The 27,022-nt window shown below is 30.1% G+C and overlaps 2 protein-coding genes across 6 annotated transcripts in view; one reads left to right on the forward strand and one right to left on the reverse strand.

Moving 5' to 3' along the window:
- Positions 1 to 1,836: 1,836 nt before the first annotated feature.
- LOC107452057 (uncharacterized) overlaps positions 1,837 to 27,022 on the forward strand; it is a 58,443-nt gene continuing 33,257 nt past the window's right edge. Inside the window, exon 1 of one of the 2 annotated variants that reach the window (XM_016068344.4) lies at positions 1,837 to 1,972. Coding sequence is in view for 1 of the 2 variants with exons in the window: in XM_071182031.2 (XP_071038132.2) it covers positions 22,099 to 22,150 (52 nt within the window). In the remaining variant the exon portion in view is untranslated. Of the gene's footprint in view, positions 1,973 to 22,083; positions 22,151 to 27,022 lie in introns of those variants that run through there. The other variant, XM_071182031.2, reaches the window with a different exon arrangement.
- Positions 4,228 to 26,991, reverse strand: LOC107452059 (uncharacterized). Of its 4 annotated transcripts, none has more exons than XM_087160764.1 (6): positions 26,850 to 26,991; positions 17,531 to 17,696; positions 15,972 to 16,116; positions 14,030 to 14,154; positions 12,663 to 12,758; positions 4,228 to 4,426 (listed from the first exon to the last, which is right to left on the reverse strand). In XM_087160764.1, the coding sequence occupies exons 2-6, from the start codon at positions 17,604 to 17,606 to the stop codon at positions 4,269 to 4,271; spliced, it is 600 nt and encodes a 199-aa protein (XP_087016890.1). In that variant the 5' UTR covers positions 17,607 to 17,696; positions 26,850 to 26,991; the 3' UTR covers positions 4,228 to 4,268. The 4 variants fall into 4 exon arrangements, with proteins under 4 accessions (XP_087016890.1, XP_087016888.1, XP_087016889.1 ...); XM_087160762.1 differs by having other exon boundaries at positions 4,228 to 4,432; XM_087160763.1 differs by lacking the exon at positions 4,228 to 4,426 and adding an exon at positions 8,344 to 9,333.

Below are 27,022 nucleotides of genomic sequence, written 5' to 3' on the forward strand. Positions count from 1 at the left end.
TATAGAATCGTCCTGTTTTTCAAAATGAATTCGAATAATGAAATCCTACTTATACTAACTTTTTTTTTTCTCTCGGAAAAAGAAACCGACTTTTTAAAAGAGAAGAAAAAGAAAACGATTTTTTTTTTAAACTTTTCGACACTAATCAGTTAATGCAAATAGCTGCCATCTTATCGGGAAGAGGAAAATTCTATAAAGTAGTTGTGAAACAAGTCTTTAAGCAAGATAAACTTCCTAGAAGTTATGCTTAAGGGTCATATTTTACTTCGTGTATAGCTTATAAATATATTTATGTTTCAATAATTGATTTGTCGTGGTAAAAAATAAAAAAATTTCACTTTCAAAATTAAAATTTTATGTTTAAACATTAATGTTGTTTCCATCTTGGTAGCAAAAATTACAGACTCAATCTGTCGTCCTATCTTCATAATTCCAAATTTTTCTGCAATCCAAACGCAGTCAGATAGATTATAATTGTAAAATTAAGCTTAATTAAATAAATTTTTCTACATGTATATAGCAAAATTTGTAAATCTTACGTGCTATAAAATTATTTTTAAAAACCTTATGTTGTTCATATTTAATTTATATTGTATGTAATCATTTTTAGTTTTGTTCCATGAGGAGAAGGAAACTGCTGCTAATACACATCGCAATGAAAAAAAGAAAGGAAATAAAGCTATTTTATAATAGTCGTTGAACAGTCGAACAGTGTTTTGGGTTTATGACAACGAATGTTCAACTCCGTAGCCTTGCAATTTTGAACCCAATTCAGAAGACAAGGAAACTCTTGGATCAAGTATCGGTATAAATTTGCTTTCGTGGAAGCCTTTTTGATGGAAATAACCCGCATTTGCGTTACACGGAGAGTAATACCTCGATCCCTCGGTTAACCTGACGGAAAGGGGACTCTAACCCATAATCCGTCAACCACTGAGGCTATTTTACGTTAGTACTGTGGTCAGTGCAAGCCGGATGCGGAATTCGTCTCAACCAGTCATCGCTGGGTTACGAACCCGGTTCCCCTCACTGGAAATCGAGCGCTCTATACCCTGAGCCATCACGGCTCAAATATAACTATTGGCTTTATTCTTGACTGTGGTTGGTGTTCTCGAAGGTAGGGGTCAGTATTTACAGAGTTTTTTTCAACTTCCGGTTGAAAATTCGTTTGTACTGATTTCTATTTTCTTTTTAATCTCACCTTTCGATTTCTATTTGGACTTCTATTCTAACGAAGTTTATTTAGACGTATGTTCGCTAATAATTCGAAAACAGGAGTACCTATTTGGATCTTGTTTTTTCTCTTAATGTTTGCATATTTTCAAGGTGTGGTTTGTAAACAATCACTTCTTTCCCGCCTAATGAGTTTCGGGCAAAATAGCGAAAATAGGAACTTTCCTTATTGCTATCCATTGTTACAGATTAAAACATGCTCTGCCATGGAAACAGCGCTTTTACAAAATATTTGTTTATGCGAATAAATTCTTTATTATACCAAACTTTTTATTTATACGAAACAAACGCACGCGAGTCTCATTCGTCAAATGATGTGATTCGATTGGATTAAGTAGGTTGAAGTTAAAAAGGCAGAAACTGGATTTACGGATCTAATAAAGTTTTTCAGCTATCCTACCTATTTCAAATGATGTTATAATCATGGGCATACGCGTGCAAGATGTGCGTGTTTCTTTCTTTCTTTTTTTTTTTTTCATTTTTTTTTCGGTTTAGGATTTGAAGCGAGGAAATCCATTCTTTATTCTTGATAAATGAAGATCGAAAAAATCTTATCATTTTTTCCTTGATTATTTTCCTCTAAGTTTTTTCTACTGACAACTTTTCCTCCGTAAAAAAAAATCAGAGATTAAAAATAATCTGCAGTTTATTTGATAATCTGCAGTGCCCGTTGTCGTGTTGGAGGACTTCTAGTACTAGATTAACACTAATCTCAACGACCATCTCAGTTGCACTAACGGTATAGTTCCTTAGCTATCACTTTAAATATAAAACAGTTGTAGCATTATTTTATATCCCTTCTAAAAATTTTTATCACAAATATATCATGACAGATATATATTTGCTTTGTTTAACAGTGATAGATATTAATGATTAATCATGTTTCTATCACTATTTACCTTTTTTTTTTAAGTGATCCGTTTTCAACAGATTTCGCTAATCGTTAATGAATGAAATATCAATAAAAAAATCTTTTAAAAAAAAAGAAGAAAAAAAAGATTTCTGTTTAACTTAACAAGACTCGCCTCCTTTTCTGTTTTGTTGCCAGAGATTTTCCATAAATATTAAAAGTGGTAGCAATATTGAGACTTAAACTTTTGCATCAAAATTATTTTGACAATCTTATGTTATACGTTCCTTATAAGCTGCAGTGGCGTAAGCAAGGGAGGGGTTTAGGGGTTTAAACACCCCCTTGAGCTCAGACAAAATGGCAAAAATGAAAATTTTAATAGAAATTATGCGGACTATTATTTTTTAAGACTATATATTTTTATTAGCCTTATGCCTACTTTTTTTTCTTACGGTATTTCTCAGAATACTGAAAAAACATTTACTATAATAGGGTTGTACTTTTGAAACCAAATTCACGTGATAATGTTACGGACTGGTTTCTTTCTGTCCTGCCAGTCGTGATAGTTTTCGAGATTGGCTGGCATTCGCGAGTTCTTTACGTTTCGACTAGTGAAGAAATCAGTAACAATACCATTGGTGATACTGTGCTCGTTGAAGTTATTCATTCCAGCTCGAAACTTTGAAATCGTAACATAGCAGATATTTCTGCGCCAATATATATATATATATATATATATATATATATATATATATATATATATATATATATATATATATATATATATATATATATATATATATATATATTTGCTGTTCTTGGATCTTTAGGATGTCAATTAGATGTCCAGAAAAACGCAAGAATTTAACAATTTTTAATTACTTTGAGAAAAAATCACGACCTGACATTAGTGAGGTGACAGCATCTAGTACCAATGTAAGTTTTTCTGTTGTATGGAAATGTGTTACTTCCGTTGAAGAAAACGTTTCTAGCATAACAAAATCTGATGAATGTGAAAGTGGTCCTCAAAGTGTTACTTCCCACCCATATGACTTTTTTCAGAAGATATTACATTATGTTCTTAAATTTAAAAAATCAAATCAAAATTTAACTAAACAATGTTGTCTAAATAAAAAGTCAAAATTGTCTAGCTGTCTAAATTAGGGTAATAATAGTGCTTTATTACATACTCGAATTTGTTTTAGTAGTTCCAGAAAATTATGAACACCCCCCTTGAAAAAATTCTGTGCACGCCACTGCTTGTATGTACATTCAGATAAAAATAAAATACAATGAAAATATAATTTTAAAAAAATGTGTAGCTTTCCGAATTTTTTTTTTTTTTTTTTCAGATTTGAAATCCTCACCACCCGAATTAGATAAGATCAAATACAGGTAGATCAAGTCTTTAAATGCAACAAAAATTTCATCCGTGGTGTAATTAAACAGAGAGAATAAATAAATATGAATTAAGCTTCTATCATATTTTTAATTTTTGGAAGCATGTCTCAAAAACTGATTTATAATGACAGAGATGCCACGGGCGACTAAAAATGTAAAAAGAGATAGAAACTCTATTCATTTTATTTAATTATAAAATAAAATTTGTTTGCCTTCACTTTCAAGAGTAAACTAAAAAAAAAAATTCTAAAAAATTTTGCTAATTTTAATCTTTTTAAATAAATTATTGTATTTTTACTTGATACTGGAGTTCCCTTGTCTTCTGGATTGGAATCAAAAGTAGAAGGCTACGGAGTTGAACATTAGCAGTCGTAAACCCAAAATTGGGTTGGCTGTTCAACAATGGTTATAAAAAAAATTAAAAATACTCTTATGAACACCACCACTTAGCGGTGATCATGTTTCCGACCACGGGTTGCTATGCAAATCTGACGTCTCCTACCTCCCCTTAAAGTTTATCCATATAATCCTAAGACATTCTGTAGAGTAGGAAAACCATATTTTAAGTAAAACATATAACATAACACACAGCATATAAAACTGCTTACATTCTTGGTGTTAGTTAACTAACAAAAATGATCTGATAATATTAAACTCTAAAAAAATCTTTAAAGAGTTGTTTTCAGCAAGTTTTTTTTTTCATTATCCTGTATAAGTTTGAGATCATGGAAGCTGTTACAAAATAAAATATGCTATTTTTTTTATTCAATTATGAATCTTATAATCATAACCTATTTAGAAAAACCCCGCTCATTATCGCTTGGAAGACACTGATTGGTCGGTAGTGCTCCTTGTTGTAGAGATGAATATTAGACACTAAGCAGTTATCCAATATGATGTCACACAGGCAAATGGCTGCTGCGCATGCGTCATTATATTTATCTGAAACTAAAAACAAATTAAGTATTTTTTTTCGAAAAATTCACATTTTAAATAGCTTTAGTAGAGTGAGAGGAAAGTTTTTGCGTTTCTAAATTATGTTATTATTCACAAAATATACACATATGAGAAAATATTGTACACATATCATACAAAGATTTAATATTTATTAATTTAATGACATCACTTGACGAGTGAGACATTTAAGGCATTTATTTAAATTAAGTAAGAAGCGGTGGCAGAAGTATGTTGTTGTTATTTCAGAAAGACACAATGCCTTGAGAACTAACCAGAGACTTCGACTTTTTGAGACTATAGCAAATTAATTCTTATAGGAGTGGTGAACTAACGCAGAATTTTTTGAATCAAACAGATTTTTCTTTTTTAAAATTTGAACTTGAGTTTTTGTTGATATGACCTAATATGTATCTTTAAATTACTAGTGTTCAAATATATATATATATATATATATATATATATATATATATATATATATATATATATATATATATATATATATATATATATATATATATATATATATATATATATATATATATATATATATATATATATATATATATATATATATATATATATATATATATATATATATATATATATATATATATATATATATATATATATATATATATATATATAGGGGAGAGTCGGGTGGCCCCGCCCCACAGTCACAGTCAATTTCATATGTATAGAATATTTTTTCAAGTCAATGGGCCTTCGGACATTAATTGTTATGTTAAAAAAAGATTATTTTCAAAGTTTCAGGAATTGATGCAGCTGTTAACATGGTAAACTATAGTTTTGAAAATATGTTGAATACAGTAGTCATGAAATTAAGAAAATTGTTTGAATGCTTTGATTAAACTTCATTTTAATACTAAAAAAATAATTTTTTCTATGCATACAGCATTAAAGTATGTAGTCTTAAGTTCAGTTTGCACGAAGAAAGAAGTTTATATGTGAAAAATTGTTCGAGTAATTACAAATTTACAAAAAAGTTGGATTTCGGGCAGAACCCGCTCTCATGAATGTCGGGTATCACCGCCCAATTTTATTTCGTCGATAAATGTACGGTTGCAAAGATTATTATTTTATTGCTTCAAGTTTGAATGTTATATGTATTTTTAACAACAAATATTGTTGTTATTAAAAGATAGAATTCACTAAAAGTAAATAAATATGTAATAAATAAAATAATTTTGTGATAAAAATGATAAATGAGGTTTATCTATTGTCAATACATTGGTCACTTTCATTTACACCTGTAATTTTTGTTACTGAGCGGGGCTACCCGACACATTTTGAAAAGAGCTGAAAAACATGTTTTTTTTAAATTTCTATTTTTTTAAGTTAAACTATTCTTTTTTTGTTTATTCTTTTTGCATTATTTAATTAGATGGTAAAACAATAGAAACATACAAAAATATTGATTATTACTCAATATTATACAGAAATATAAGCAATACTCCTTAAGTGGGCGGGGCTAACCGACTCTCCCCTATATATACATATATTCTTTTGCGAAAGTTAGGTTTTAAATTTTTATCCTTCTTACACCAGCAAAATTATTTTGCGAGCTTTTCATGGGCACGCCCGAGACATAAGTTTGTAATAACTGGATTATATTATATTAATCCATTTGTCCTTTTAAAAAGACTGCATCCTTTTAAAAAGACTGTTCCATTTCCAAGTGTTTCATGTTTTAAATTAATTTTGTTTAACCAAGATAGTTATGTGTCGACCACAATTTATTAATAATGTAAATATTTATGTTTAACAGCAATGACGCATTGTTTTAGTGAAGCTAAAGAAATAGGTCGTAAAAAATATTTATAATACCAACTTTTCCACAAGGGTGTGTTTCATATATTGACCATTTTTTTGAGGCCGGGTGCTAATGACTTAACACCTAATGGTCGGTTGGAATTTCTTCGTCTTCCTTTGTCGGTTTCCGGGCGTTTTAGGTTACTAAAAATATTTGAAATTAGCTTCTACCACATTATAAAAGCATTGCAAAATTAAGCAAAAAAAATTCTTATGGTAAATTTTGTTGTAGTTCATTTACGTCGCACTAGAACTGCACAATGGGCTATTGGCGACGGTCTGGGAAACATCCTTGAGGATGATCCGAAGGCATGCCATCACAATTTTGATCCTCTGCAGAGGAGATGGCACATTTGCTTTGGTAGCCCGAGGACCTGCACTCGAAGTCGAGCACTTTAAGGTAGAACTGTTTAATGAGGACCAATACCGCACACCCTCGGTCGTGCAGACTAATGCAAGTGGTCACCCACCCGTACGCTGACCGCGGCCAGTGATGCTTGGCTTCGGTGATCTGCTGGGAACCGTGTCTTAACGATCAGTCCACTGCGGGACAGATTTTCTTTTGTTGCTAGATACAAATAATTTAAAACATCTATATTTTTCTAAATTCTGATTGAAAAAATTTCTATATTGACCTAAAATTTCTAGATAACCCTGAATGTACTATAACTTATGGTACCAGGAAAAAATTAGACAATTTGAATAAAATGAAAAACTAACAGATTTCAGCCAAAAACGTAAATCCACGTGGCCCGTCAGTGAAAATGTTAATGAAAAAACGTAAATTTACGTGGCTCGATCGTTAAGTGCAGCGAAAGTATTATTGCAGGAATGGAGACAGTTTCAACCAAGGCTGAACTAAGTTCAATCTTTTAAGCGTGCTTCAGGTTTTTAATGACATTCTGATCAAATGTATAAATTTATGTAAAATAAAATTGAATGTAAAGATTATTGGAAAAGTTATACATGGTGATTACTAATACCCGCCCTTCATATTTTATTTTATTATACGTACCATGTACCTAGATACAGGATATAATACACCATGTATCTAGTTAGAAGACACATTATAGATCTCAAAATAATATTTAAGGGAGGAGAAACAAAAGCTCTGCAGAAATTCAAATAAGTATGACGGAATTGAAAACAACAAAATCAGTTTGATTGCCGGGTGTCTAATAATCAGTAGTTCTCTTTTCACTACCCATCAAAAGAATTTGAATTTCAAATTTTGCTGATACTTTTAGCTCAGTTATCTACACAGTTAATATATATTTGCTTGAACATTAGTGCGAATGTTTGCTCACATTGCTATCATATCTGTATATTTGTGAATAATAAAATATCTTATTTGAAACTTTACTCTCACTTTGCAATTACATAAATTCAGACTCTTTTTTTAATATAAAATGAATGCGAATCTTATTATATTGCCATGCCTTATGAAATAAGCTATGATAAATGCATGGCATATTGTAATGAGAATTAGCGACTTGTCTTATCATATGAAGCAGAATCAGGGTGTTCTAATTTAAACTGACGGTTTTTAAAAATTTATAACAGGAAAATGTTTATGATTATGGAAAAAGGAAAACAATTATAGTAATGAATTCGAGTTACCATACAATAGGTCACAAATTCTTCTTCCAATAGTTCCTGTTTTTGGATCAAACTATTTTTGGCAGATGATACCATATGAGTAGCAAACCTTTTAATTAAAGAAATTAAACTTCGTAAAACTCATCACAATATTTGGTTAACTTTTATTCAATTTAAATTGTATTAAGATATTATGGATATGTTTTATTATCAGCCTACATCACATGACATAATTGGAATCACGGAAGCAAAACACAACGGAAACGAAGTTAAAGAAGAGTTTGCCGTGCCATCTGTCGGGGAAATGTGTAATTAAAGCTTGAAACAATAGGTAAAAAAAATATAGGCTCTGTCACATGAATTTTCTGCAAGATTCTTTTCATATCGACTGTTTCCTGGTTATAAATGTTTGAAAACCGTCAGTTTAATTAACTAAATATTCGTTTTAAAGCATGCATAATCAATTAAAACTGTGACAGTTCATAAAATATTTATTTTTTCCACAAAAGATAATATTACGGACATTAGAATTTTTATTCAACATTCGTTGTTATACAGACAAAAGTCGAATCAAATATAGAACAGAGAAAGATGTTGTTTTGACAAATAGCGTGACAAAAAATCGGTGGGGATACATCAAACAGTCATAATATTCTACATGCTTTAAATTACAATTTTAATTATTACTAGGAAAATGAGAAGAAGATGAAGAAAGAACATTAAATTTAAGGTATTCAGATTAAAACTGATAAATTTATTTAAAAAAAGTTGAAAATTTGTCAGATTTAAATGCTTTAAACTGGGTGGACGTTTCTGTTCAAGAATTGAATATTGCAAATCAGTCGCCCTTATCGTTTCCCGAGCTAAGATAGATATTTATCGATTGAGGAATGTTTAATTTATCGAGGTTACGGATAAATAAAATTATAAAAGAATAAAATAAAAAATAAGAACAAAATTCAATTATTAACACAAGTATAACTGGCACAATAATAAATTTAAAAACGAGTTTATAAAAGTAAGATTGAAACAGACAAAATGCTCATATATTAAAATACTTTTAAGTAATTTTTCTTTACGTGTAAGTGATGAAAGAAATATTATAGATTTAAAAAATTTTTGTGTGCGTTTTTGCTTTTGTATTAAAAATTTATTGAAAAAATATCAGAAGTAACTTTTATCCGGATAAATATTTATCGTTATATTTATAAATGCAATTTTATATGAATAAATTAACAATTAATATTTTTAAAAAAATTAGAGATTTTTATTTTTTTGGTTCCAAGTGCAATTATTTCCGGATCACAAAATGTTCTTCAAGTAATTTCCTTGCATCATGGCCTCGGAGATGCTGACTTGATGATAGTACTCAGGGTTATAAAGGTGAAGATTAGACTTAACGCAATTATTCAAAACGACGTCACAAAGGCACAAAGACGTTGCACAAGTGTCGTCATTTTTATCTGAAATTGAAAAAACAAGTCTAGTTACGTTTACATGTTAAAATAATTTTTTGACTTTTTGGTCAAATTTGGCTCAGCTGCAAATTTTTCAGCTTCAACAGGAATTCATAAGCCATGGATCATCTTGTGATATTGGAATTCGTATAAAAAAATGAGCAACGTGTTTCTAGCGAAAACTAAAAATGCAAACTACTGACAAACTATTGTGTCATGCTGTTTGTAGAAATGAGTTACACCAGTGGTTTTCAAGGAGCTAGTTAATTAAGAGTAGCAGTTATTGGTAAAAGTTCCAAAATAACCTACACAGCCTGTTTTTGATTGATTCTTTTTCAACGAAAGTTTTTTTTCCGGGAAGCCAGGAATGTTCTTTAAATTGTTGTTCTATCAGAGGATAAATATAGCCAATATCCTATCCAATTTTTATCCTATCAGAGGATAAGTGTTTTTTTCGTTTAAAAAAAAAAGCTTTCGAATAAGAGTGGCGTCAGAAATTCAGATTTAAAGATGTTTACGTCATTCCTACCTGGTGACATATTTTCTAGTGTTGGTATTGGATAGGATAAATTTAACCTATATCCTATCAGAGGATAAGATTTTTATCTATTTTGAGAAAAACAGTTTCCGAACAAGAATGACGTTAAAAATTCAGATTTAAAGGTGTTTTACATTATTCCTAACTGGTGACATATTTAGTAATATTGGTATCTATTTACTGGTATTGGATAGGATAAATTTAACCTATATCCTATCAAAGGATAAGATTTTTATCTATTTTGAGAAAAAACAGTTTCCGAATAAGAGTGACGTCAGAAATTCAGATTTAAAGGTGTTTACGCTATTCCTGCCTGGTGACATATTTAGTAGTATTGGTATCTATTTACTGGTATTGGATAGGATAAATTTAACCTATATCCTATCAAAGGATAAGATTTTTATCTATTTTGAGAATAAACAGTTTCCGATTGACGTTAAAAATTCAGATTTAAAGGTGTTTACGCTATTCCTACCTGGTGACATATTTAGTAGTATTGGTATCTATTTACTGGTATTGGATAGGATAAATTTAACCTATATCCTGTCAAAGGATAAGTTTTTAAAATTTTTTTTTTATAGAAAAAACAGTTTCCGAATAAGAAAAGAATGATTTCAGAAATTCCGTTTTAAAGGTGTTTATTTTATTCCTACCTGGTGAAATATTTCGTAAAGTGGGAAAATAGATCTGGTTTCTTCAGACCTCATAAAATTTATTTTTAAGTGGGATAGTTTGTTTCACTTTTATACTTATTTTGTAGGTTACTTTGGAACATTGTTTCATTAGAAACATTTAATTTTTGGACAAACAATTCCAAAAATATTATCATCATGCCAAATCCAAAGAAATTACAGAAATTTTTTGCAGTTGATTTGTCTAGTGGTACTAAAAAAGGAGCTTACAGTATTTTCTAAAACGATAGTTTGCATTTTTGTTCTCATTTGTGCGTTGCGATTATATTTAGTACTTGCTTATTCATGATGTATGTCTTCTTAAACTTTTTTTTTTGTTTTACACAAATTTTTTTTGTGGGTATAATCAGTAGCGTGTATATTCAGTGGCATTTTTTTTTTTTGTGTTCCTGAAATGAAAAATATTAAAATACACTGTTAGAAATATTGACGCACGTTAAACTGTAGTGTACTGCAAATTGGAATGAACCCAAAACGCTTTTTCTCAAATTAAAACCATTTTATTGTTTAAAATTTATTTTTTAATATATAATAGGATGACATCATCAAGAAATGTGTACTTATTCCTAATGAAATCAAGAGAATCGCGTTGCTGAATGTCCGAAATATTTGTTATATCCGATTTGATATTAATTTATTCGTTGATATTATAATATTTATTCGATATTTTAATACCTGCTGAGTATATATTAGGAGAAACAATCTTCGGAGTACCGGTTAAATGCATGCTGGGTAGGGGCACTTGACCTTAAAAAAACATTGATGTAGGACATACCGGGCAGTGGCACTAGACCTAGTATATATTTCGGACATTTACCAAAGTGGCTATGGGATTGTCAACATTCATCGGTAAAAGTCAACAACCACCAATTTTCGTCATTCACAGTAACAGATACACTAGAAAGAATACACTCTCACTGTATTAACACGTTGAATGCCACGCTAATTTTACATGGCTTGCCCGTCTGGCCAAAATGATTTTCTCAGTATGTATTGCATTAATTTCTTCAAACCATTTTAGTAACGATATTAATATAAAAAGAATTAAAAGCATTAAAAACTTACTCGAATTATGTGTTTTTAATAATCTTGAATTCGACGGTCACCGGTGACCCCCGTGGTGCTACGAACAAACTCAGTGCCGGTCACCGGTGACCCCCATGGCATTCAACGCGTTAATAAAAGTAATTAGCAAATTTGGTTGTCGATTTATCGAATGATATTGGCTTTTGATAAGATTTAATAAAAGCCAATTTGAAGGCTTATTTGAATTAGTAAAGGCCAATTTATAGGCCTGTTTGATTTTTCACTAAACTTATGGCTCATTAAAGGTGGATTCAAAAGTCGATTCATTGGATCCAAAATAATTAGTAAAGGCAAATTTATAGTCCTGTTTGACTTTTCACTAAACTTATGGCTTATTAAAGGCGGATTCAAAAGTCGATTAATTGGATCCAAAATAATTAGTAAAGGCAAATTTATAGGCCTGTTTGGTTTTTCACTAAACTTATGGCTTATTAAAGGTGGATGTGAAAGTCGATTCATTGGATCAAAAATAATAAGTGAAGGCAAATTTATAGGCCTGTTTGACTTTTCTCTAAATTTATGGTTTATTAAAGATGGATTCAAAAGTCGATTCATTGGATCCGAAATAATTAGTAAAGGCAAATTTATAGGCCTGTTTGGTTTTTCACTAAACTTATGATTTATTAAAGGTGGATTCAAGAGTCGATTCATTGGATCCAAAATAATTAGTAAAGGCAAATTTATAGGCTTGTTTGACTTTTCACTAAATTTATGGCTTATTAAAGGTGGATTCAAAACTTGATTCATTGCATCCAAAAAATTAGTAAAGGCAAATGTATAGGCCTGTTTGACTTTTCACTAAATTTATGGCCTATTAAAGGTGGATTTGAAAGTCGATTTAAACGGTCAAAAATAATGAGGTTTGAAAAAAATTTGAAATGTATTTATAATGGTTATCGGTTTGAAGCAAATTTATCGACTTATTTTTGAATCAGTTTGCAGACGTTACAGTCTAACGTGGATCATTATTTTTTTTTAACTGTTTATGGATCAGCAGTTATGGATTCTCCTTGACATACCTTTCGATGTAGAATTATCACCTGTATGTCTCAGCGTTCGACGCTTTTTGCAACGACGTTTTTTGCATCTCCTTTGTTTCCTTTTGAGGAATCCAGCTATATTAAAAATATTGTAAGACTGATGTATTGTAATATATTGATTCACCATTTTTTTTGTTCTATGGGAAAGACAGTTCGTAACGTAAAATGTATGTAAGATTTTTTTTAATAGTTTGTAAGCATTGTACTTTTTATATCTTTCAAACTTGAGTCAGCAGGGATGCTAACAGTTGCGGATTTCATAAAATATTTTTTAAAAAACATTGCAGATTTTCCTTTGATTTGTCAATTCTTTAAAAGACGAATATAATGCTAAAAGAAAATGCCTAACTTCGAGGATTATTTTCTTTTTCAACTAAGTGTACTGAACTGAATTGCTTTAAGCACCTGGGTACATTGAGGCCGCTTGCGGCCCTCTTTTTAAAATGTATTTTTAACTTGAACTTAGTGGTGTTGCGATGAGGTGGTGAACTTTTAAAATAAGTCTTTAAATTATTTAAAAGTAGTAATGGGAAAAAAACCCAATGAATTGAATTTTCTAAACCAAGAATAATACATTTATATTTAAACGCTAGAAAATATTTATCCTAAATCTGGAACAAGTTGGTATCTCCAAGGCAGGTATAAAAGCCCTGCCATCAATCAATAAGGAAGAAGACGAAACAACGTTTAGTGACTGACATAGAAATTGTTCAATTACATTTTAACTTGTACTTATAAAAGTAGATCTGTTGTCATGTCAAAAATACAATGAGAAAAAAAAACTTTTACACATGGCCATAACTTATACTGGCGAACATTTGTGATTTGTGTGAAATATTCTCATCTATAGGTAAAGAACTAAAGCAAAAATCTTTAAAGCAAATAGAATTTTTATGAAACTTAATCAGAATTAAGACCACGATAATAGGCATACCCTCCAACATTCGAGGCGAAACATTTTTTCCTGTGATAGAACAGAAATTTTAAAATAAACTAAATTTTTAAATTTTTTTAATGAGAACATTGAAGCTATTCTTATGTATTAGCCTTACTGTAACTGTTTAAATTTTTTATGCGTAATAGTGAAAAAAAGTTATTCAGTTCTAATTACTTTTTATTTAATTTCGGCGAGTGTAGGAAGTATTATATCTTATATAGATATAATACTTAAGTAGTAATTAGTAAGAATGGCTTATATCTTTAAAATGCTTTTTTTTTTCCCTTCCAAAACCCAATACTTTGCGCCAGGAGGGATTCTTTAATTAGATAGAAATACTGAATTTGGGAGAAATGATCTTCAGAAAAGTTATCTAGTTTAACTGTACATATTTATGATGCATACTTACCACATGTTGCTCTTTCATTCTCTATCTTGTAGTTATAGTTTTTGCCATACAAAGCTTTTTCTCCTTCCTGTTGGCAAGCAGACAACTCGACCTCCTCGTAACACAAATCATGGCTTTGACAGCACCTAATATAAATAAAAAAGTTAGTTTTGGTTTCTAAAATGAGGAGATTAGAAATAAATCCATTGAGTATAATCAACGAAGAAAACTATGATTCAAAGCTGCTGAACTGAATTACCGAATAAGTTTTTGAATAACAAATCAGATAAAACAATTTTTTTAATATCTTGAATGATCACAATACGGCAGGATCACCAATTCTTACACAGAAATACCCATATACTACAGAATACCTAATACCAGTTTCAGATTTTTGTGTCCAAACACTTTTTGTATTAAAAATATGACTTGTACATTATCTGGCATGTGCTATAAGATTCATTTAGATATGATAAATTTACGTTAGTTTCCGTACGCTCTCGTAAGATTTCAAGTTGGTGCGCATGTGTCAGTTCAGGTGAAATGTTCATAAGAGATTTTGAATAAAATTCGTAAATTAAAAACGTTAACGTAGTGGAATATTATTTGTGGAATATCATTTGATGGCAAAATTGCATATTTACAATGGACGTAGACTACACTATCTGGCCATTAATGACCGGACACCCCTCATTTCGGATACTTGAGGTGCTAGTATCAAGTCAGTAGGGCGTAGGGCTGCCACGCGCCCGAATCACAGCTTTAACCCTTCTAGGAAGGCTATCCACTAGGTGTTGGTACACGGCGGCAGGTATTGCACGCCATTCCTCCTGTAACATGGCGAAGAGTTGAGTGATGGTTTTGGGGCGTTGTGGTCTGGCCCTCAACCGGCGCTCCAACTCATCCCAGAGATGCTCAATTGGATTGACGTCGGGACTTTGGGATGGCCAGTCAAGCTCTTGCACCCCCATTTCATCAAACCAGTCCGTGATGGCATGTGCTTTATGAATGGCAGCGTTATCGTGTTGAAACACAAACGGGCCATTACCGAACTGTAGCCACAGGGTGGGAAGAGCCGAATTGTCCAGGATGTCTCTACACCCTTCTGCGTTCAGGGTTCCACACCAAGGGTCCAATGCCAAACTATGAGAAACAGGACTACACCATAATTCCTCCACCGCCGAACTTCACAGTGTCCGGTCATTAATGGCTAGATAGTGTATCTCTTTAAGGCTGTGGCTTACGATTTAAGATGCTTTGCTCTACTAAAAACTGCAGTTCCATAAGCAGAAAAGCTTGATAGATTGTAGATTTTGATGAATTCAGCAATTGAGAATGCACCTTATTATTTTAACATTTAAAATAATGTTGAGCTTCTAATGATTATTTAACTTCTCTTAACTAAGTTGTATAGTTAAAATAAATATAGTTCATAATTTTAAAATAGCAAAAATATATTTACTTTTTTATGAAACTAGTACAATTAGACAAATATAATATTAAGCAAAAACGAATAAAATTATATATTTATTAAATGAACCAGTTGTGTAAGATCACACGATTCATTTCTAAATTTCATCAATGCATTTCTTCGAATTCTTATTCCATGTCCATGTTCATAGGTAAGCTTAAACAAGTGTTCATAGGTAAGCTTAAACAGGCAACAACATTTAAGAACTGTAAACAGCAAGCTTGTAGCCAACATAACCACGCCAAAATAACGTAAAGATACGCAGCATTTAAAATAAATGCAGTTGCTTACGTACATCTTACGTACGGAAGCTAACGTAAAAGTATGCAATCACCCTAATCATTGTTATAGTTTTTTAAAAAATAAATAATGTTAAAAAGCTTTACAAAGCAAACAAATAAAATTTTTTTTTGTCATGTGATGATTTTTAAAGACGTAATTGCCTTAAATATTTTTTTTTAAAAACCGCGATAAGTACCGCGCAATACATACCCATCCAGTGGATCCACTGGAGTTCCACTTCCACCTAAACCACAGTAATTTCCATAATTTACAAATTTTGTACCCTCTGTACCCGTCAGTTCCGTCCACATGGTATACATGTTTGTCAAACTCCGGCGATTTCTGAGGGAAATGTCTGTGGAAATAGAAAGATAAACCACATTCAGATAAATTAGTTAAGTAAAACTGGTTGGCAATAAATATTTTTCAAACCATATTTTTTTAAAATAAAATTTTTTTTTTTAAATAAACCTAATTGGCGAAATAGATAATAAATATAATATTATACATAAACGTATAATAAATATAACGTAATATCATGTATAGATATATAATATAAATATAACGAAATATTATACACAGATATATAATAAATATAACATATAATAAATATAAATATTATTCATACATATTTAATAAATATAATGATAAGCATAGATATATCTTCTTTTTGTATATATATATGTTTGAAAGTTTGTCTGGATGAATGATAAGATAAAATTTTTAAAGTCGACCCATTTTCATATTGAAAATAATCTTAAATTAGATTTCATGCCAGGCAGTTAAATTTGCAGCTCTTGTGCCACACCTATTCTAGTTATAAATGTGTTTTTGGTGTAAATAAATTAGCTGAAAATGAATAAAATAAGCCAGATTATGGTTTATTTCGAAAGGAAAACTTAAAAGAATTGTTATAAACGTTGAAAATGGTTATTAGGGAAACATATTTCTTTATTAAAGAATTTAGCTATTCTGATTTGATAAGCGACTTAGGAAACTCTAGTGTAATATTTTAGAAATGCTTGTACTTTTCATAATTTGTACAATATATTGTTATTTTAAACATTATATTTTATTTAAAAAAAACGCCATTTCTATTTTATTTAAAAAAAACGCCATTTCTATTTTATTGGAATTTTATTAGAAATAATTTCATAAAGGCAACCGAAAGATTAAGTAAATTATTAATAATAGGTTGGATCTAAATGTAAAGAAAGGATTCAAAATTCACCACTTATTATTAAAAGTACTAAATCTTGGAACCCTTTCTCGGAACCCTAGGGTTCTGCCAAACACCATTTGGGAACCGCTGTCCTATATCATCCGTATGAGCAGCTGATTTGATTATCCATTAAAATATTAAATCTTTGATTACATATTTTCTTTTTGATTCTTATGACAAGAAAATCCGCGCCCAAATGTGTCATTCTAAGAAAAAGCTTGTTTCAACTGTCAACTGAAAATTTTTTTCTTTGTTTATAACTTGAAGAAAGTATCATTGTTTAGTATTTCATTTACAGATTTATTTTTGGAATTGACTAATATAAAATGAAATCTCCTTAAGACAAGGTTTTTTAAAAAATATAATTCAGATTGATAATTAATTAACCTCGAAGTATGAATAGAACATGTTTGGGCAATCGTTCGTTTTCTGGCATGGAAACCCAAACATCACTGGCCTAAAGGTAGTTTTGTTTCCCGCCAAATTCATTGAAATTCTAAATTTAACTGTTATGGATAGTAATCATGATTTAGATTAAGGTTCATACCTTTTTGTTGAGTATCATCTCCATTTGTAGCTGCAAATAAGAGCAGCCCGATGATTAGCAGGTACACCGACGACATGTCTGTTTCTTCCTTTGCAGGTAAATAACAATTGCGCGTGCGTGAAGTTGCCTTTTCTTGCGTCACCAATATTGATCTTCAAGATGTTGGCTTGAAAAATGGCATAGGTTATTTTATATATAGATTCCGTTTTTTTTTTTAAAATTAAAATTACGAATGCAGGTAGCTAGAGTCTGTTTATTGATTAATTTTATATGAGTTCGCTTTATAGCATATGGAAGCTTTATTTATAAACCCTTTTTACTCTGTAATTCAGTGGGTTCAAATATTTTAAATTTTAAGGAATCTTCTTCGGTAATATATATATATATATATATATATATATATATATATATATATATATATATATATATATATATATATATATATATATATATATATATATATATATATATATATATATATATATATATATATATATATATATATATATATATATATATATATATATATATATATATATATATATATATATATATATATATATATATATATATATATATATATATACAGCACAATAAAAACATAGAGAAAAACGAAGAAAATTAATAAGTTTTATTAACTGTGCATAAGCTGCAAGTATATAGAACTCATAAAATAAGCTAAAATATTGAGAAAATATGGAAAATAATAAAAAGTAATGACAAGAGAGGAAAATTATTACAAATAATTTTTCAAAAGTATTTAAAAAAATATAATTTTTGATATCTAAAAAAAAAAGAAAAAAAAAAGAAAAAGAAAAAGAAAGAAAGAAATTAGAAATCCAGAAAACAAAACAAAGAAAAGATATAATCGTGTGGGCTGATGATGAGATTATATCTTTTTTTTGTTTTGCTTTCCGGTTTTTTAATTTCTTTCTTTCTTCTTTTTTTTTTTTAGATATCAAAAATTATATTTTTTTAAATACTTTAGAAAAATTATTTTAATAATTTTCCTCTCTTGTTGTTATTTTTTATTATTTTCCATATTTTCACAATATTTCAGCTTATATACGAGTATATATATATATATATAAGTTCAAAATGAAGAATAAAACAAAGAAAAATTATAGACATATGAAAAAAAAGGGGGGGGGGGAGAATAATGAGTAAAAAATAACAAACAACAGTTTATATAATAAATATATATTAAAAAAAAAAAATATTTAAAAAACCGGAAAAATAAAACCGGGAAAAAAAGATATAATCTTTTCTTTGGCCCACACAATTATATCCGTAAAAAAGAGTGCTTTCTGATATTGTATCAATAAAGCCAAAGCAAAATTTATTAATACAATAGTGTGAGGAGCACTCAAAAAATTTTTTTTTATAAAAATAACAACAAATAAAATAGATCACAAAAAGTAAAAATAGCATGTAAAAACAAAAAATAAAATAAAATTAAAAACATTTAAAAGGGACTATAAAGCGAGTAGCAAAATAAATCCAGAATTTGGATTTATCCAAAAAACAAATCGATAAACTATTTCAAAATTTGATAAAAAACAATGAATACCCAACTAAAATAATAAAATTTTATATAAAATCACTGAATTAATCGTATATTTTTGTGGATATATTTAATAAACATTTTTTTTTGGTTGTTAATTTTTATAATTTTCCCATGTGCAAATCCATTTCAGGTAAATCCATTGCCAAAATTATTTACTAAATAATTTCTTTGTTAATTTGTATAATTTTTCCATGTGCAAATCCATTTCGGGCAAATCCGTGGTTAGAATTATTTACTAAAAATTCCTTTACTAAATTATTTCCTTTGTTAATCTATACAGTTTTTCCATGTGCAAATCCATTTCGGGCAAATCCGTGGCTAAAATTATCTGCTAAAAATTTTTTTCTTTGTTAATTTTTCCATGTGCAAATCCATTTCGGGCAAATCCGTGTTAAAATTATCTATTAAAAATTTTTTTCTTTGATAATTTAAATAATTTTTCTATGTGCTAATCCATATTGTGCAAATCCGCGGCTAAAATTATTTGCAAAACACGCAATATATGTTTCTCTTTTCTATTTTATATTTTTTCTTAAATAAACATCTATCTTTTAAAACTATTTATGATCAATTTTTAAAATTATCCAGTATAATATTACCTTGCGCACATCCATTTCGGGCCCATCTTTGGTAACTAACAAATCAAAGCTCAGAATAACAAATCACTTCAGCAGTGCAGTAAGAACGACATTTTAAAACCCTCTTGTTACACTCAATTTGCGCTTTTGTTTTCATATTTTGTAATCTGGCAATCTTTCTGCGAAAACATTTTTAAATCATTCTTGAAAAATTTTCTGTCCTTGTAAGTTGATCTGATTTTGCTACTCGCTTTATAGTCCCTTTTAAATGTTTTTTATTTTATTTTATTTTTTGTTTTTACATGCTATTTTTACTTTTTGTGATCTATTTTATTTGTTGTTATTTTTATAAAATTTTTTTTTTCTTTTGAGTGCTCCTCACACTATTGTATTAATATATTTTACTTTGGCTTTATTGATACGATATCAGAAAGCACTCTTTTTTGCGGATATAATCGTGTGGGCTGAAGAAAAGATTATATCTTTTTTTTCACGGTTTTATTTTTCCGGTTTTTTAAATAAAATTTCATCCATTTATATATATATATATATATATATATATATATATATATATATATATATATATATATATATATATATATATATATATATATATATATATATATAACATAATAAAGACAAAAAGGATGAAAGAAAAGAGATACTAACGAACAAAGTTAAGAAAAATAATAATAATTGTTACCTATGTGCTATGTGCGAAATACTATGTGCTATACTATGTAATACTATGTGCGAAACAGGCAATTCGTGTTTCTTTCTCTTTTCTACTTTATTTTTTTCTTAAATAAAAGTTAATTTTCTGAAATTATTAATAGTCAACTTCCTTAAATTATCCAGTATAATATTACCTTGCGCACATCCATTTTCGGGCCCATCCTTGGTAACTGAGAAATCAAACGCACTTCAGTACTGAAGTAAGAACGCATCATAAAACAAAACTCCTTTTTGTTACGCGTTTACCTCAATTTGCGTTTCTGATTTCATATTTTGTAATCTTGGCAATCTTGTTACGAAAATATTTTAAATCATTCTTGAAAAATTTCCCGGTCATGTAAGTTAATTTGAATTCACTACTTGCTTTATATATTCCGTTTTAGTTTTATTCTGTTTTTTTTTCGTTATATTTTATTTTCTGTTTTAATGTGATATTTTTACTCTATGTGTTCTATTTTATTTGTTGTAAATTTTTTGAAAGTTCCTCGCGCAATTGTATTGATATATTTTGCAATGGCTATATTGATACAATATTAGAAAGCACTCCTTTTTGCGGATATAATCGCGTGAGCTGATGAAAAGATTATATCTTTTATATTCCGGATTTGTATTAATTTTTTTTCTTCTTTTTTTCGGATTTTTTTTCTGGATTTTTATTATTATTTTTCTTTTTCCCTTTTCTAATTATTTTGTAATTTTTCATTGCTTTCTCTACATTCTGAATTTATTTTATGAGTAGTTGCACTTCATGCGCAGTAAATAAAACTTATTCTTTTCCTTAATTTTCTTCGTTTTTTTTCTTTTTGTCCTTTTTGTATTTGTCTATTATGATACATATATATAAAATTGAAAAGATAAAGTAGAAAATATATAATTCTAAGTTAGTGACAGCGCCAAACTGCTAACGTCACAACTGGAAGAATATTTGAAGAAAAATATTTTTAAGATGAAATGAAACAAAATAAATTATTACCTCATATGTGAACTTCGTACTTGAATCTGCAACCTTCTAAATTCATCCAAAAAATTCTGTTTCCCATATGGTAATTTACGCACTTCCACTTCGATTTTCAAGATTACGTCATACAATCTCAATCTGTTGGTTTCTTTTGTTTTTCTTGTGGAAGTCGGGTATCTGGTTCTTTGCGGTAATAATGCGACAAACCGTTGAAACTGCTCTCGCACTGATTGCATGGTAATACCATGCAATCAGTAATACTGCCATGTATGTCAGTACCTCCACTTTAATTTCGTTTTCGGTTAGTTGGTATTTTATTTACGTCGCCCTATAGCCGTAGCTCTATTGCGACGTAAATGAACTACAACAACATTTACGTCGCCCTAGAGCCGCACTATGGGCTATCGGCGACGGTATGAGAAACATCCCTGGGGATGATCCTTAGACATGCCATGACAATCTACATCCTCTGCAGAAAGGATGGCTCCTTTGCTTTGGTAGCCCGAGGACCTACGTGCGAAGTGGAGCACTTTACGGTAGAACAGTTTAACGAGGCGGTCACCCTCGGACCCTACTTAGGCTGATCAAAGTGGTCACCCACCCGCGTACTGACCGCAGTCAGTGTTGCTTGGCTTTTGTTGTTCTACTGGTGTTGCTCTACTTCGTGTCTTTGCGATCAGTCCACTGCGGGAAAATTTTGTTTTAGTTTTTTTCCTTTTTGATTTTTACGATGTTCTTTCTTGCTACAAACTTTAAAGTACTCCTGTTGTGGTATTCCCAAGGTAATATTTAGCGTGTTATTTCCCGTTAATGTTTTTCGGATTTCTCCTATAGTGGTAATCTTTTCAGTTCTCTTATGAGGTAATAACTTATTTTGATACTTCTGATAGTTAAGATAGTTCTGCGGACACTGGCTATAGTCCTTATTCCCATACTTGAAGTTCTTTGATTTTTTTACCCTACGGACACATTATAGGTATAGAATTTATAGGTCATATTATCTAGTTTTCAAATATGACATCAGAAATTTTTCTGCCTTAAATAAATAAAAAAAAGTAATCGGTAAAATGCTATACTTTCAATTTTTTTCTGGAAAAAAAGCGTATTATCCTGGAAATTTTTTTGTCTCAAAATGTGTATTCGTGTTCAGCACCCCAAGGAACATAAATGTACAAATAATAAATAAAAACTCACCCCAATTTTTTCAAAACGTCCATTTGTGAACTTTATGGACCAAATAAAATCGCTACGCATAAGTTATTTAGTACATTTAATACTTTTTTTTAACAGTCCTTAAAGGTTTATTCATTTTAAAGGTTCAGTCCTTAAAGGTTCATCACTTCTGTTCATTTGACAGAGTTATTATGGGTCTTATAAATTTATAACAGTGGTAGTAAATACGCATTATTATCACAAAGAGTTTCTTTTTTTATACCACTTCAACATTTAGAGATATGAATTTTCATACATGTATATGTTGAAGTGGTATAAAAAAAAAGAAACTCTTTGTGGTAATAATGCGTATTTACTTCTTCTTACACCCTTCAAAAAAATTATATGTAATTTTTATCATAAATATATTCAATTATTACCATTTGTTTAAGTTCTGCTACCATTTTTAAAAACTTGTACTAGCCGTAGGATACCCGGCTTTATTGCTTCTTTTTTTCCATATTCTAAGTTCTAATAAAATCCAAAGCACTGCGAAGGCGATTATTTCTTAGATTTTGAAGACGTTAAAAATCATGTTAGAGACCTTTTGAGCTTCAGAAAAATGATTTTTCAGATTATTTTAAAAAGAAACTGACTGAAACGTGGTGGCTCTGGGGATAAAGCCCTCACCTACCAATGAGAGAACCCATGTTCAAATCCCAGCTGTGGCTGGATCATGGGTTGCAATTCCCTTGCAGCCGGGCAAACCTTTGGATATTTTCCTCTCCATCTAATGCAAATGGGTGTTAGTTGCATCAAAAAGCCCTTCACAAAGGCTAGTTTGTCCCAATGCTCGATCAAGGTGTTAGTTCCCTTGTCATTTGGATTGGGTTCAAAATTACAAGGCTAAAGGAGTCAAACATTGATAGCCTTAAACTCAAAATTAGGTCAGCTGTTCAACGTAGGTTATAAAAATGAAAAATTAAAATACCGGCTCTGATATGTTCTTAGTTTGTAGTTCGAAGAGATTTTAACAAAATATCAGTACAGTGTTAAATACGTCAGTTTTATGTTAGCATTTGTATTAATCTATCGTATGAACATAAAAAATCCACATTTAGTAAATCCAAAGCTTTCTAGAACCAATCAAAAGCCTGTATTTTTTCAGATCGTAAAATGTGATATGCTTACAGAAATACGGGCTTTTGATAGGCTTAATTGAGTCATTGTCATTGCGAAAATTTAGCAGAATTTCGCCCTAATGCCATCAAAGATATGATTTTTTCGCAGCTCGATGACAAAGTTAACAATCAGAAAATTGCATTCGGCATGATTGACGTGGAATCAGAAAATCAATAAAATGTCAATCAATAAATTGTCAGAAAATCAATAAAATGGAGAACGATATTTCGTCTGACCATTTGGAAGGGTCTTATAGCTATATTAGGTTTGAGTCAATTTTCTTGTTATATATCTATAATGAGGTGAAAACTTTAAATACCTCCATAAAGTTGAGTACTTCATTACTGAAGTAGAGTAGAGCCCCCAAAGAAGTTCTTGCCCCGGGCCCCAATTAGGCTAAGTCGGGTCCTGTTTAGACTAAGAAGGCAGAGACTCAGCAATATGACTTAAACTAAGTTCGAGACTTAGTACGTATACTTAAAGTATACTAAAAAAGCATAAATCTAAATTGATTAGTTAAAATTTCTTAACCGATTTAAAAGTTTCTAAAAAGAACTGTAAATGTGCATTTTGTTCTGTGCTTAGTTTCTTGACCACGCATTCCTAGCTATGATCACTTATTGACCTAAACACGCATATTAAACTGGGTCAAAAATAAAAAGTTCAACGGCGACATGTTTAAGTGATGAGTTCCCAAGATTAATTACTGTTATGAAATTTTCCGTTGAAAATAGTGTGAAATGTTATAGTTTCTTCAATGAATTGAACATTCCAATGAATTTATGGGTGTGAAATACAGCGAGGGACACCTATAACTTTTTCTGCGTTAAAGCTTCCAAACATGGTTCACTTTCAAATAATTTTTCAAATTTTCACTCACTGGTAGTTATTTAGATAGAAGAGAAAAAGTAATTCATCATTGTAATTTCTTAAATTTACAAAATTAACTATAGATAAATATTTAGATATGAATGGAATTTTTTTTTTTTGAATTTTGTATTGTAGTAACAATACAATTACGATAATCTAAGAGATTCTTTAAGTAGCTATCAGACTACTTTTTATCATTCAAAAATACAAAGATATATTTTTTCTGCTTGCATTTGATAGATTTTATGGCGCAGATGGAACACCGGTGTCCCATCTGCTCTAATTGGGTAAGACTAAAAACAAGCAAAAACGTATGTATCGCATCTTAAACAGAAATGTATTAAAGCCAACTGCCTACCACTCCCTACATACCAGAGAAGTGGGGACACATAGTATTCACAGGAGTGATTTTTTAAACATTCCTGGTTAGGAATATATTATTAAATTGCAAAAGACCTGCAGCCTGTGGAGAGAAACTGTTTGCAGATTTGAAATCGGCAACGTAAAAATATTTTAGACCCGTTCAAAAATGTAAGGATTTTTGAAATGAGTACATTTCAAAACTGTTGTGCTGTGCAAAACTGTAAACTGCTTGAATTCACACGAGTACAGAAATTATTCCCCATTGTTATTTGATATTTTTTCTTTGAGGCTTATATTGCTTAACAATTGCTAATCACATTAAAAAAATATATTTAAATGTAACATTGAACTATTTGAAAGATGTGGTTGATTCGAATGAGCTAGTCTCCGAGTATTATTTTATTTTGGTGTACAGTCGTCACCAGTGGTGTTAAGGTAAGTTAAAAAAATTTTTTTTGCAGTGAATGTACATTTTGTCTATGGAAAGAACTCTCCTCGTCATTCGTTTGGTACAGTGGCATTGACTATAGTTACGAGGTTTAACTGTTTCAAGTAGGGTCAATATTTAAGACAGGTTTTGGCTCGAGTCAGAGGGAGAAACTGAATCAGGGGAAAGAGAAGGTCCCCCTTTGAAATGTGCTGTTTCTTGTTTCCATTGCAGCAGACAACCTCGAACTTTGTGGCTAGGGGAGTTCTTTCGATAGACAAATTATAATCAAATTTGCATTATTACTGTTATAGTTTTATTTACATTTATATTTATTTATAGTTGATTTGTTTACTTACAGCACATATTCTCATTCGCCTTACAACAAATTAAATGGCTTTATTGCAATAACATTTAGTTTAAAAAACAATACTCCAGTCACCAACTATGCCTTGCTTTTTTTTTTTAGTGTTTATCACGCTATTTATCTCATTGTTTTAGGGCTCATCACAGATGAAGGAGTTTGCGTTGACAGATACTCTGTCAAAACTCATATAAAATCAAATCAAGGTGACAACTGAACACCAAACTTTTTTGCAGTGTAGGTAATACAGTGTAGATAATGTAATAATAATAGTATAATAATATTTGGTGAAACAATGACGTAACTGCAAAGTCAACCTAAATAGAGTAATTATCAGTTACATCATGAGCAATATATATCGTAATATGAGCAAATAATGAGAGTAATATGAGCAATATTATTGCTCATTTGGTGAAACAATGATGTAACTGATAATTACTCTATTTAGGTTGACTTTGCAGTTACGTCATTGTTTCACAAAATGAGCGATAATATTGCTCATATATTCTCATTATTTGCTCATATTACGATATATATTGCTCATTTGGTGAAGCAATGACGTAACTGCAAAATCAACCTAAATAGAGTAATTATCAGTTATGTCATTGTTTCACCAAATAACCGATAATATTGCTACGCTAAATTACACGCATTATTTGCTCATGATACGATATATATCGCTCATTTGGTGAAACAATGAAGTAACTGTAAAATCAACCTAAACAGAGTAATTATCAGTTACGTCATTGTTTCACCAAATGAGCGATATGTAGGTAATAGTTTCTTACAGTGTAGGTAACCAGTGCGTTTTGTGGGTAAACTTATCCAGTGGTATCAAAATTTATGTTTTAATTAATGATTTACCGTTTAGTATATCTGATTTAAGTTATTTTGAAATAAAAAAATTGATATTAAACATGACTTTCTTCTCGTTATCTTTAGTTAGCTTTTTAAAGTGTTGGCGAAATGAGCCAAATTTTTTCAGGAATCAGGCTTAAATATTAACTACTTTATGAAGACTTTCGCAGAAAACAGAACAGTTGATTTTCCTTTCAATATATTGGAGGATATAAGTTCAGACCCGAAAAATTCAAATTACCTTTAAATGTAAATGCTTACTTACCTGCATGTGGATTCTTTGAAGCATAAGTAATTTTATGTTACATCCAAGGTTTAATTGTTGCATAGAAGACTACGCAAAAGGCAGAAATCTAGAAGAGGAGCAAATAAGGAAAGAATAATAAATGCCAGGAACACGTTTTACTTACACGAATTGATCAACACTGCAACGATAAT

This window comes from Parasteatoda tepidariorum, chromosome 4, assembly GCF_982258835.1.
Source record: "Parasteatoda tepidariorum strain Cologne lab strain chromosome 4, Ptep-v5.0, whole genome shotgun sequence".
Lineage (NCBI taxonomy): Eukaryota > Metazoa > Arthropoda > Arachnida > Araneae > Theridiidae > Parasteatoda > Parasteatoda tepidariorum.

Coding starts and splice junctions, on each gene's coding strand:
- LOC107452059 (XM_087160762.1), bottom strand. CDS start 17,606: ATGTCGTCGGTGTACCTGCTAATCATCGGGCTGCTCTTATTTGCAGCT. Junction 16,117..17,530: donor AGATGATACTCAACAAAAAG/GTATGAACCTTA, acceptor CTATTTCCACAG/ACATTTCCCTCAGAAATCGC. Junction 12,759..14,029: donor GAATGAAAGAGCAACATGTG/GTAAGTATGCAT, acceptor TTTTTAATATAG/CTGGATTCCTCAAAAGGAAA.